Consider the following 12,195-nt stretch of genomic DNA (forward strand, 5'->3'; position numbering starts at 1 on the left):
GGTAAAAAGCAAAGAGAGAAAAGCATACTGCTTCACAACAGATGACTTGTAGCAAGCCTGTTTCTTGTGTTTTTAAGCTATAATCTGCTAAGGCCTAAAAGGCTACAAATATCTTAGATGCCAGGTTAAATTGTCATTCTTACAATTTGAACAGCCTTTTGGTGTGAAGTACGAAGAGTGAACGAGTTTGAAAATTCATACCATCTCAGACATTTTGTGAAAACTTGCAGTTATGGTAGTATAAACACAGAAGTAATTTCAAACTCTCAGTGGAATGTGGGAATGTGTGCCAGACTGGCAGGATAGTTTAAGCTGTATTTTTCTTTTTTTTTCTTTTTTTTTTCTTTTTTTTTTTTTTAGTTTGTCAATTAATTTCCATGAAAGCATTCTGCAGTATTGATACTGACTGTTTCTGCTGGTATGACTTTGGACAGTAGGGACGTACGATTAAAAAATTCAGCATTTTCTAATCAAGAGAAAACAGGTAAAATCAGTAAAAGACAAACACTGCTAAGTAAGAAGATACATTGGGCAGTTAATGTAGTGATGGAGAAAAGTTTCATACTGTATTATGAAGTCTTCATCACAATATCTCCAAATTGGTAGGATAGTAACTCTTATGTCTTCCGTTTTCTTGAATAAGCAAACATTTTTTGTTTTTTTTTTTTGTTTTTTTTTCTTCTAATCCAGAAAGCATCTGCTAGTTGTTTTACAAAAGATTCTCATTTTACCTTCAACTTCAGCAGTACTTATACCTCTGCTTGTTGAAAGATTGCTCAGTATTGTTAAGGATGAGGACAGAAGGATTCAAATTGTAAGTAATTGTAAAAGCTTGTTTTCTAGTCTCTGTCTTCCCCATAAATCAAACAGCCTTTATGAAGCATTGTAAAAGAAATATCAGTATTTAAATATTGTCTCCTTCCCCCTTGGTTTTTTTTGCATTGGTGGTGTGTTTTTTGTTTGCTTGTTTTATTTTGTTGGGTTTTTTTTTTGTTTTGTTTTTTTTTTTTTGGTGGAGGGGTTTGCTGTTGTTGTTTGTTCTTATTTTGGTTTTAAGCATGGCTGCATTTTGTGGTTTCCTAGAGACCTTTATGTTTAAAGATGTGACTGGTATTGTAAATGCAGTCCTCAGACAAGGAAAGTGTCATTAGCCTGTTCCAGAATACTTTATCATATTAGATGCAAAGTGGTTTGACAAAAACATTCAAAGTGAGGATGATGTTGGTTTCCAGTTTTCAGATTTCCCTCCTATTAACTCAGGTACTTAAAGTCTTCTTATTCCTTGCTTACCCAGCTGGATGGGAGAAAATGGGATTGAAATGTGCTCATGGTAACATTATGTGTTCTCAAATTGAGGATTATTTACAGGGAGTGAGCTGCTAAGAGAAACTGCATGGATGTGGAATACTTTTTCAGAAAGATAATATTTTAAATTTGGGAAAGTTAAATGCTTAGTATACGTGAACTGCAGTTAATGGTACTAATACATTGTTTGTAACAATAGATTGCAGAAATTATATCAGAAGTTCGTGAGCCAATTGTTACAATTGACCAGCCTATTGATGCTGCTGAAATAAGAAAGCGGGAGCTGAAGGTGAGCAGAATTTAGTTAATAAGAAAAACATTTTTAAGTTTAATCATCCAGAGTTTTATATAGTAGGTTAATATTGGCCAGTGTCAATAGGGTATTGCTGGTTAATACCACAGAGGTTACTATGTTAATTTTCTTTTTACTTCATATTTCAGCTGGCTGAAATAAAAGTGAAACTTTTTGAAGCAAAACAAGCTTTGGAAGAATGCATTACTCTTCAGGATTTTAATACAGCATCAGTATTAAAAGAGAAAATAACCGAGTTGGAAAACACAAAAAATGAACTGATAAAAACTGCAGAGCAAACTGAAATTAAAGAAATGCGTGTGGAGAAGGTATCTTCCCTTCTTGTATTCCTAAGTGCTGGTTATGTTTTAAAAATTATTCTTAATTTTAAAAGAAAGTGTAGCTTGGCCTTGTCTCAAATACAAAATTGTATTAGTAGTCTTCTTCTGCAATTATAGAAGTCAATGGTATGCTCTAGCAAAAGATAAATTGTATAGAAGCTGATGGTATGCTCTAGAAAAAACAAATTGCAGTCTTGTTCTTATTCTTTTTACTCTTAACTGACTGAAAGCATAAAAAGGAATTTATTTTGATCATAGCTTATAGGCAGATGATGATTAATATTCTTGCATAACAAATGTATAGAACAGGAGAAGTTTATTTGGGTAAGGACAAATTATGATAAATGGCCCCATTCTTATCATAGCCACCATTTGTATTAATAATGTTTTTCTCTTTTCCAACTTGAAGAATGATCCTGAAACACTTTTGAAGTGTCTGATGATGTGCTATGAGGTTCTGAAGATCATGTCTCTTTCTAAAGGAATCAGTCCAACTATTAATGAAATCATTCAATCTCTGGTATGTAGGAATACAAAGTAACTTTAACCCTTAGTAAATGCACAAATATTAAAAGATGCCATTGCATTGTTCATACTGTATCTAGTCTGTTTTTACTTTTGTGTGGATTTTTACAATTGTCTTCTCAAAACCATTTCAAGTACATCAAAGTGGCATCTGTATTTCATACCTTGGAACTGGGTATTGTTTCTCTGCAAGAATGTTAATGTATTTTATGCAGAAATGTGTAGGCTTGCTGTTGTGTGTTGGTTTATTTGTTTCCCAGAGTGATCAACTCCATTTTGTTTGAAAACAAGTATCTATTAAAAACACAAAGAAAAATGCTTATTATTTTGTTTCTGATTTCAAACAACATTCAATCCACTTCTGTTTATACTTAGATAAACAGAGTATTTGGTAGGTGCCATTTTCCAATCCTGTATCAAAATAAATTATTTTCATTTCAGGGTAAGCATATTTTAGTAGTCAGAGTTTTATTTTCAGATTATGTATTTTGTCTTATAAAGTTATTATAAAGTTTAATATTATTGTTTTCAGATACTTCCAGGTGTAACTAATGTCCACCCAGCTGTGAGAAATATGGCAGTTCTGTGTTTGGGTTGCTGTACCCTTCAGGACAAAGAATTTGCCCAACAACAGCTTCCATTGCTGTTACAGGTAAAATATATTATGAGAAATGAAATGGTCTTTATGACTTAGCAAATAAATCTAGTCTTGTATCTATAACAAGCTATCATACATAGTAATGTTCTTTGAGAACCAGTAATTCCTGACTTTCTGAAGATCTGGGGAGTGTGGTTTCCTGTAGATTTTTTCTGATGTCTAATAAGATTCAGTTTGTTTTGGTAGTAGCATGTTTTACCTTTGTAAGGTCACCTGTTGTCTTAAAATTTTCTAGGAGTTCCATATCTTTAAGGTCTCATATTCTCTTCCAAATCTGGGCGAAATCTGTTATGTATTTGTTACTCAGTACTGGAAAGAGAAACTGTAGAATTCGCTAAGCCTTCCTTGGGAAACCAAACTGAAAATGTGTCTGATGGTTTTCACATTTCTGTTGTATACTTCCCTGTGATATTCGGTGTCTGATTTAAATTCTGAATAATTAATATGCTTATATTAAGGATTAAGGAAGAGTTGTTAACTAGAGTATAAAGCAATATTCAAACCAACAAATAATAGCATGGCCAAACATCTGTGGATATGGAGCATGTTGGATGCTGTAATATCCACAGTTCCCATCCTTGTGATACCAAGCTAATTATATCAGATATGACACTTATTGACTCTGGCTTTGAGGGAAGTGTGGGTGGCCACTGTGCTCTTCTAAGAGTGTGTTCAGGCAGACGCTGGAGAAATGACAGCAAGACTTGAACTGATACGCTTGGCTCAGATAAGATAGTAGTGTTGTCAGTCACGGTAGGAGAACTTTGCGTTCCTAAAAAAGTAACATTTTGTTACATTGTTTTTAGCTTGCCTTTCAGTATGTCACATTAAAAAAAAAAGTTTGTTTCTAGAGGATTTCAGTTACTTTAGTAATTTAAATTTTTGAGTTAAGTAATCTTTCTGCAGGTACTAAATCCCACAATCTCTCTGTAGGTTGCTAGCAGAAGTAGGGTGTTGGGCTAAACAGATGTAGAATCTCTGGGCTAACCCATGATGCATGGTTTTACTTGCATGTTATTTCTACGATAATACATACAATAACCTATGTAACTTTGACTTTTATTACTCACTTGGTCCCTGTTGTCTTTTTACATACTGTGATTTTAATTGAACTGTACTTTATTTAGCTATATTTTTGTAATGCCTAACACTCTGCACCTGCCACAGGCAATCAGACTATGTTTGTCCAGTGTCTATTTATGGGTTGAACAATAAGAATTACATCCCATTCATGGATATTCACTCCATAAGTGAAAATAATTTGATTTTTTGTAGTGCAAATTGCATAGTTGACTTGATAAATTATTTCCCAGATGGTATTATAAATTCAGGTTTAAATTTGTATCACACCTTCCTAAAGTTTGCAAATTGGTTCAAGTATTATAAAAAATTTCCCAAAATGATTAATCTTATTCAAGGAAAAATCTTACTATGCTTAATCTCAAGATTGGTGGTCTACTGGAAGATGATATATTTATTTTCCATATTAAACCTAGGTTTTACAAATAGATAACATAAAGATAAAGCTCAGTGCTTTAAAGGCAATCTTCGATCAACTAATGCTGTTTGGAATTGAGCCTTTTAAAACCAGAAGAGGCAATGACTCTCAAAGTGGAAATGCACACATTAGAACAGAAAATGGTGAGGATGAAAGTGAAACAGTAGAGGAAGAAGAGGAGACTGCCACAGTTCACAGCCTTCTGAAGCTTCTTTCTGGTTTCTTAGACAGCGAGGTAAGAAATATTATAAAATTTGCCTTAGTTTTGTTTTGGAATTATTTTTGCAGATGGCTTATCATCTCATTAGGTTGCCTGGGAATAGTATGTGATATGAATTGAAATTAATGGTCTAATATTCAAATACCTGTCCTAGAAAATGACAAGTTTGTCACTGGTGCAAGCTAAGATTACCCGTGAATAGTTTTGCATTCTATTTGCAGGTGGAAATACGTGAATGTAGAGAAGTGATTGCTAGGATAGGATATAGGCTATTACAGTAAAGTATTAGTGAAAAACATTATGGTTGGTGTATTGTGTTTATGATGAGCTCTTTTTCAGTATTCAGAACTTAGGACAGAAGCTGCAGAAGGCATTGCCAAACTGATGTTCTCTGGGAGGCTGATCAGTGCCAAGCTCCTTTCTCGTCTTGTTTTACTGTGGTATAATCCCATGACTGAAGAAGATACTCGGCTCCGACACTGTCTGGGAGTTTTCTTCCCTTTATTTGCTTATGCAAATAGGTAATGCTCTTTGTAATTTGTTATATGACAATATACATTCATCTGGCAGCTTTAGGAACCTTTTCTTGGTCTTGCTCTATTACAAATGGCACAAATGCAAATTAGATTTAGACATCTAATTCAGCCTCGTATGCCTATTGCTTTTGAAAGTACATAATCTCAACCTGTGACCATTCTGAAGACTTCCCATTAATTCCCTGTTAACTTGTAGTTTCCCATGTTTTTTTTCCTTTCCTAAGCCCACAGTTGAAACTCCTCTCAAAGAGATTGAATAAAATTAATTTAAAAATATGTGCTTTACTTATTTATGTTGAGCACTACAGGTAGGCTTTGAAGTGTCACTAAGAAGTAGCTAACAGGAATGCTTCAAAAGAAAATAATCAGTGCCCAGCAGTTATCAAAGCAGCAGGCTGCTGGGTTGTGGTTTGGGGTTTGTTTTTGAACCAAGGAATAGTCCAATTTAAATTCACAGCATATTCAAATCTCCTGTTTATTTTGGTGGTGGACGAAAGAGGTTGAGAGCTTATGGAAGGGAATAAGAGCTTAAATAGCAATTCTCATCTCCTTTTACCTGCTGCTGAAAGCTTACTTTTTAGTAGCTGCTAGTGGTTTTACCAAGTTAGAACAAACTAAGTATTTATCTGCTTTTGTATAGTGAAGTTTTCTTTTAGGTGTATTATGTTACCTTATCTATTTTTCAAACCTTATCTATTTTTCAAAAAATTGAATTAAATTTTTGTGACCTATATGTTACCACATTAAGAGGAGTAGTACAAAGGGGAGTTGTCTTGAAGAGGAAAAAGGCCCTAAGCAATGTGATATTTGCTGTTGTCAGAAAAAAGCCAAAGAAAAATACCCAGTGTCCTATAGAATGGGGGTTTCCCTACTCAAATTCTTATGAAAGTAAGAGAAAATTGATTTTATATGTTTCCAGTATCTCTGATAATGAGTAATGAATTTAAGCTTTTAACATTGATAATCTTTTACTTGTGATTGTCATCTTCTGATGCTGTGAATCTCATTCTTTTTTTTATGAGTTCTAGTGACTGCCCACCTGAGTAATCCCATGTATTTCCAAGTTGTTTGCAGATGAGGCAGTTTCTTCTGGCACCTCATAGATGATTGTGTTCTTGAAAAAAATACGTGGTGTATGTGTTGAGCAAAAATCTGAAAAATCTGTGGAGAAAAAAATCCTATGTCTTAGTCTTGCTCATGATTAGAATCTGTTTAGTTAGGAAATCTTACTTATTTTCTGTCTCAAAATATTGTCTGCATCCTGGATCATAAATGGTCTATTATAAATTCTTCAGTGACAGATACTCTGTTATTAGAAGTGAATTATTAAATACCAGGTGTAATTCAGAACTTGTCTGCAAAGTTGCCATTCATGGGTAATAAATGAGATTTGGTGGAGGCTCATACCTAGATTTGATACTAATCTCTCACTGAATTTTAAAATTCCATTTGTTTCTGGTTGCTGCTCTGTTAATCTTTCCACCTGGTCACAGATACAATCAAGAGGCTTACTTTTTGAAATGAAATATTTGAACGCTGAGGAAGAAATTTTGATCCTGACTTTTAAAATTATTTGTAATGTCAGAAGGGTGATATGAGATGCTAGAATAGGGACAATTCTTATTCATGGACTGTCTTCTATAGTTTATTAAGCTCCTAGGCAGCATAAGAGGAGAAGCTTCTGCCTTGTGCCTGTGTGTTATTAGAGATGTTGGTTTTTTTTTCATTTACAAGGAATAGTCTGAATGATACTTCAGTAATGCTTGATCCAGTATAAAGCCTTAAAGCTGCTGAAAGGGAGAGTTCTTGCTTTGGTTCTTTTGTAGTCAATTGTAGTGCTCAAAAAGGTTTTTTGGCAGATGGTTTGGTTCCATAATCCAGCATCAAATAATATGCTTTTTTAAAAATTACTTGCTTTCTTGGTTTTCTCCTGTAGTTATTTGGGTTAAAATAGGAAGTTAATATAAATATCAGCAAGAGTAAAGGCTTCATTTCAACTGTACCTTGTACTTTTTGACATCTTACTTGTTAAATTGTTTTGACAAGTCTTGTGGAGCCACACTTTGACAACTTGCACAACCAAGTGAAACATGATTTTTAGGCTTGCTTGGCAAGACTTATGTACTCTTCTGAGAAAAAAATCACAAGTATTTCTTCCAAAAATCCCGTTAACCACTGTACTTTTACCAGGTTTCCTTGCTTTCTTACACAATGAGAAGTGCCCCCAAAGAAAAATGCTAGCAGAAAGGAGGAATGAGCAGAAAACAAGATTAATCTATGAAAATAAATTAGAGAAATGTATTTATGGAATTTTTTTTCTTGTCCTTCAAGATAGAACATGTCTGTATATATCAGATGAGCTTTCAGTAGTAACGATGAATGTTCAAATTCTTCAGAGGAAGGAAGTGTTACTAAATCTTGCTTGAAATACCATGTGCTAAAGTTTCAAATGGTACTATGAAGCAGTTTTAATGTCTTCATCTTTCTGGCTGTTACTTCCAAGTTTAGCTGCTCTCACTTTGCTTTGATTGATGTACCAGGTCAGTGAACTTTCATCATGGAAGAGAAAACTTAATTTTGTCTTATTTTGCTACTAATATTTGACTTCATTGAAACAGGTCTAACCAGGAGTGCTTTGAAGAAGCTTATCTTCCAACTCTGCAAACACTCTTAAATGCTCCTGCAACATCACCTTTGGCTGAAGTAGATATCATTAATGTTTCTGAACTGTTAGTGGACCTGACCAGACAAAGTGGACTGAACCTTCAGTCCAAGAAGTTTCAGGACTACCAGGTACAATGAGTTAAAGTGTAGGAAAGTAGTACTTGTGTCAGATTAAGAACTACTTACTCCCCCTTAGTTTACTGTTGTCTGTCAGGGTCTCTCTGGGTTTCCAGGTGTCAGCAGTTGGATTAAATGAGTGCCTGTTCAGCTAATGAAGTCTTTTAGCTTGACACTTTCCTCCCCCTTTTCCTTCCCTTTTTTTCCCTGCCCTCTCCCAAATTTCCCCTCTGTCTTATAATTAAAAAATGCTAGTAGGAACTTGCATGTGGCTAATTGTTTATATTGTGGAAGATATTTATAAAAATCAGTTGGTGAATCTACTGGAAGTAGTGCATTTTAGGAAGATATCTGCTGTGTAAAATTAGCCAACTGTTTAAATCAGATTGTTCTCACTGCTTAGTCTTTTGTAAATAGTTCCCAGCAAAATTACTAATACCTAATTTCTTTCCTTTGCAGGAGTTAACAGTGCATGATACTTTAGCCATGAAAATTTGCAATGAAATTCTGGCAGATCCCACTGCACCAGATGTCCGTATTTATGCAAAAGCTTTAAATTGTCTAGAACTCAGTAGTTCTTCTACAGAGAATCTTCTGGTGTTGCTCAATGAGATTCAAGAGGTAGTACACATGGTTCTTAGTTTTTTAATCATTAGGAGTCTAATATTCTGATACCTTTAAAAATTGATCTTTTGTTTACTATCACCATATGACTGGACTTTATCTTCTAACCAGTTTTGAAAATTAATTTTTAAATAATTTACAATATCTGAGTTGATATCACTGCATAAACCAAAGACAGTATAAGCAGCTTGAAACAGTGTGCCCGACTTAATACATTTGCAGTACAGCAAGTTCTTTTGATAACTGTGGTGTAGTTATTTTTTTTTTAAGTTAAAATAAAATTCAGTATTGAGTCTTGCAGTTTTGCAGCTTATCTTCAGTTAATTATTAACAGTTGAAATTTTACAGCTAAACTTATGCTATAATAGGAAGATCATTAGGCAGCATCACAAGGATGCTTGATTTAAGATGAAGTAGGAGAGGATTACAAGGATTTGCTGCTTTTATTAATATGGAAAATGAAATTTGGAAGTGTGGCACATATAGAACAAAATAGTATATAGAAATGTTGGTAAGAATGCTGAATCTACAATGGGCATATCATCTAGTGGTAGCTGTACTCTGTGTCCAGTTACTTTAATTTTTTTCAGGTTTTATTTTAAAAAAAATCAGGTTATCTTTTAAAAAAGATATTGAAAAAAAGGAAATTTAGTGCCTTGTATTGATGGAGAGTTTTTCTCCATTTAGCTTGACTGGTCATTTTCATATCACACATTGTATCCTTCGTGCAGTAATTTCACCTAATCCTATTAGTAGGCAAATTTTATTGATAAAATAAATAGCTGTAAATTTAAGTAGCATTTAACATTAAATGTGTGCTCTCCAGAAAGTGGAAGATAAGCCATGTCAAAGAGCTATTGAGAAGATCCAACTGAAATTGAGCAAGGATCCTAATGTGGGCAAAAACCACTCTGCAAGAACTGAGGAAATGGGTCTCTCTGAAAGCACACAGGAAAGACACATCACATTGTCTGAAAATGCTGCTCCCAATGAAGAAGGTAATTCAGCAGGGGTGTAGTACAGTAGCACGTGTACAATTCAATGAATTGTTCAGATGCAAATAAGAAATAATAGGACTTGGGAGGCACCTCCAGCTCCCTCAGCTACTCCCCATATCACTCGTGCTCCAGACCCTTCCCCAGCTCCACTGCCCTTCTCCAGACTCACTGCAGCACCTCAATGTCCTTCTTGCAGTGAGGGGCCCAGAACTGACCGTGGGATTTGAGGTGTGGCCTCATCAGTGCTGAGTACAGGGGAATGGTCACTGCCCTGGACCTGCTGGCCATGAAGTCTCTGGTGCCAGCCAGGATGTCACTGCTGGCTCATGCTCAGCTTACAGACATTCAGCTGTTGGAGCTGGTCCCTTACAATATCAGTGTCCTCAAATGGAAAATCACCATGCCCATGCTCATGGTCTTCTGATTCGGGGGACTGGGCAGCCTGAGGTGCATCAGTAATATTAAAGAATCAAGCAAATAAAGCACTGAATTGCTCTGCTTTTTTCTCTAGTCCTGTTAGTCAGGTGACTGTCCATCTTCAGCAAGTGTTCATCCAGTGTTTTGTTTGGAATTTCTCCTGCTTTTTCTTCAAAAGTCCTTCTTTACTATATCACAAAACACTGACCAGTTTCAACAGTAATTGAACTTCGGCCTTTGGTGCCTTCTCCCCACATGTATGAACCTCAGTTCTGCCATTTTCCTGCAGAGCCTGATCTTGCTGTCAGAGATCCTGCAGTTCCTTTTTTCTCTTGAGCTCCACAAGGAGGTCTCTGTTCAGACAAGCTGATCTTCTGTCCAGCTTGCTCAGCTTCCAACACAGTGGAAGGAGCTAAACAGTTGTCAGGAATAGTTTATGTATTATTGACCTTTGCTGGGATGGAGTTAGAGCTGAGTGACATTTTCAACTTCCTGTCAGCTTTATTAGCTAGTTTTTGGTTTAAAGAAAAACTGGGGTTCAACTGTCTGGCTTTTTTATGTGAAATTAAAAATTTGAATTTTTTGAATTTCAAAGCCAAATTTGAAGCCAAAATTTGATATACTGGTATTTAAGATAATCAAGTTTCAATTTATGAGTTTTGTGTGTGTTATTCTGTTTAACAGAAAATAATAAAGATGCTCTTCATACTCCAGTTAATGAAGTTAAAGAAACTGCAAAATTAAGATCTACAAGAAACAAAACTGGCAAAGGTACAGTGGCTACAATATTCGTTGTTTTTAATAAAATAATTTCATGCTAACTTTTTGTGAATGTATAGATGGGAAAGCCTTTTATACTCTGTTGTAGATTTACAGTTGTATTTGTTAAAAGATTAAAGTAGTTTGTTCTTTGGAAATTTTCGTGCTGTTAGCCTCTGCCAGTAACACAGATTTCAGAAAAGAAAAAAGGACTGACTACAGGCTTGCACAGCCACAACCACTGACAGTAATGTACAGGTGTTTCTGGGAGAAGAAACAGCGTATTTCTGTTTCAATGCAATATCAAACACTGAGGAAAAGTAGATACAAAACTAGTTTAAGAAAATAAATGGTATCAAGATACAAAAAAAGACTTTTGCTTATACTTAGGACAGCGGAAAGCGTCAGAAGTGAGGACTGTGAGCAGAAGAAAAACTGGTGCAAGTGTAAAACGTGGTCTTGAAAGGTAAATCCTTGTTTCCCTACCATCAAAACAATGATGTCTGTTCTGGCAAGGAAATTAAAATGCTTTTGTCTCAAACATGTATGTTTTGATACCCTCTGTTCTGAAAACACTGATAAATATTTAAGGAAAAAAATTTCTTCAAACTGGCACTTTTGAAATAGTGGCAGGTTCTGCCAAGAAGTCCGTATATTTGTTTAACATAAATTTTGTGTGTTGAGTCAACAGTTATTCTAGCTGAAAAAATTCAGATTTTTGGTTTACATTATTGCTCTTCCTCCAGTTAGTTTTTTCTGGCTTTCTTAATCTGTTCTGTGGAAGTATAGGTTTTTAAAATTTAAATTCTTTTTCCCCCCATCACAGTTTGTTGCTTGAGAAGTGAATATAGACAATAGATTTCTTCCCTTATGATATTGCAAGATATAAGCATTAAAACATTATCTTTGTACTTTTCACCTGTGTTCAACTCTTTCTTAAGCAAGCTGTCCACTTTATTGTGACCAGGGTCAGTCTCTCCCATTTGCCTATTCGGTGTGTTTGCTTTGATTCCATCTATTTTGGGGGAATTTGATTTAATCTAATAACTCCTTATCACTTGGTTATCTTTATTGATACTGCTATATCACTTGAAAACACCACTATATTCTCCAAAAATAAAAAGTGTTTAATTGTTAAGAAGTATTTTTGCTCTTTAAGACCATGTTTGAAGTTTGTTCTATAAAAGCTCTACAGTTTTCTTAGGCTTTTTTACCTAACTCTTAAACAATCTATGTTTCAG

General features: G+C 34.9%; 1 protein-coding gene across 1 annotated transcript in view; it reads left to right on the forward strand.

The window, feature by feature from the left end:
* The window catches only part of NCAPG (non-SMC condensin I complex subunit G), a 60,809-nt gene that overhangs the window by 12,053 nt on the left and 36,561 nt on the right, over positions 1-12,195 (forward strand). The window contains exons 9-20 of the mRNA XM_021554401.2: positions 691-814; positions 1,505-1,594; positions 1,747-1,926; positions 2,348-2,458; positions 2,996-3,115; positions 4,618-4,854; positions 5,179-5,360; positions 7,994-8,168; positions 8,616-8,777; positions 9,607-9,778; positions 10,880-10,966; positions 11,345-11,420. Coding sequence (XP_021410076.2) covers positions 691-814; positions 1,505-1,594; positions 1,747-1,926; positions 2,348-2,458; positions 2,996-3,115; positions 4,618-4,854; positions 5,179-5,360; positions 7,994-8,168; positions 8,616-8,777; positions 9,607-9,778; positions 10,880-10,966; positions 11,345-11,420 — 1,716 coding nt within the window. The remainder of the gene's footprint in view (positions 1-690; positions 815-1,504; positions 1,595-1,746; positions 1,927-2,347; positions 2,459-2,995; positions 3,116-4,617; positions 4,855-5,178; positions 5,361-7,993; positions 8,169-8,615; positions 8,778-9,606; positions 9,779-10,879; positions 10,967-11,344; positions 11,421-12,195) is intronic.

Source organism: Lonchura striata, chromosome 4, assembly GCF_050655825.1.
Source record: "Lonchura striata isolate lonStrDom1 chromosome 4, ASM5065582v1, whole genome shotgun sequence".
NCBI lineage: Eukaryota > Metazoa > Chordata > Aves > Passeriformes > Estrildidae > Lonchura > Lonchura striata.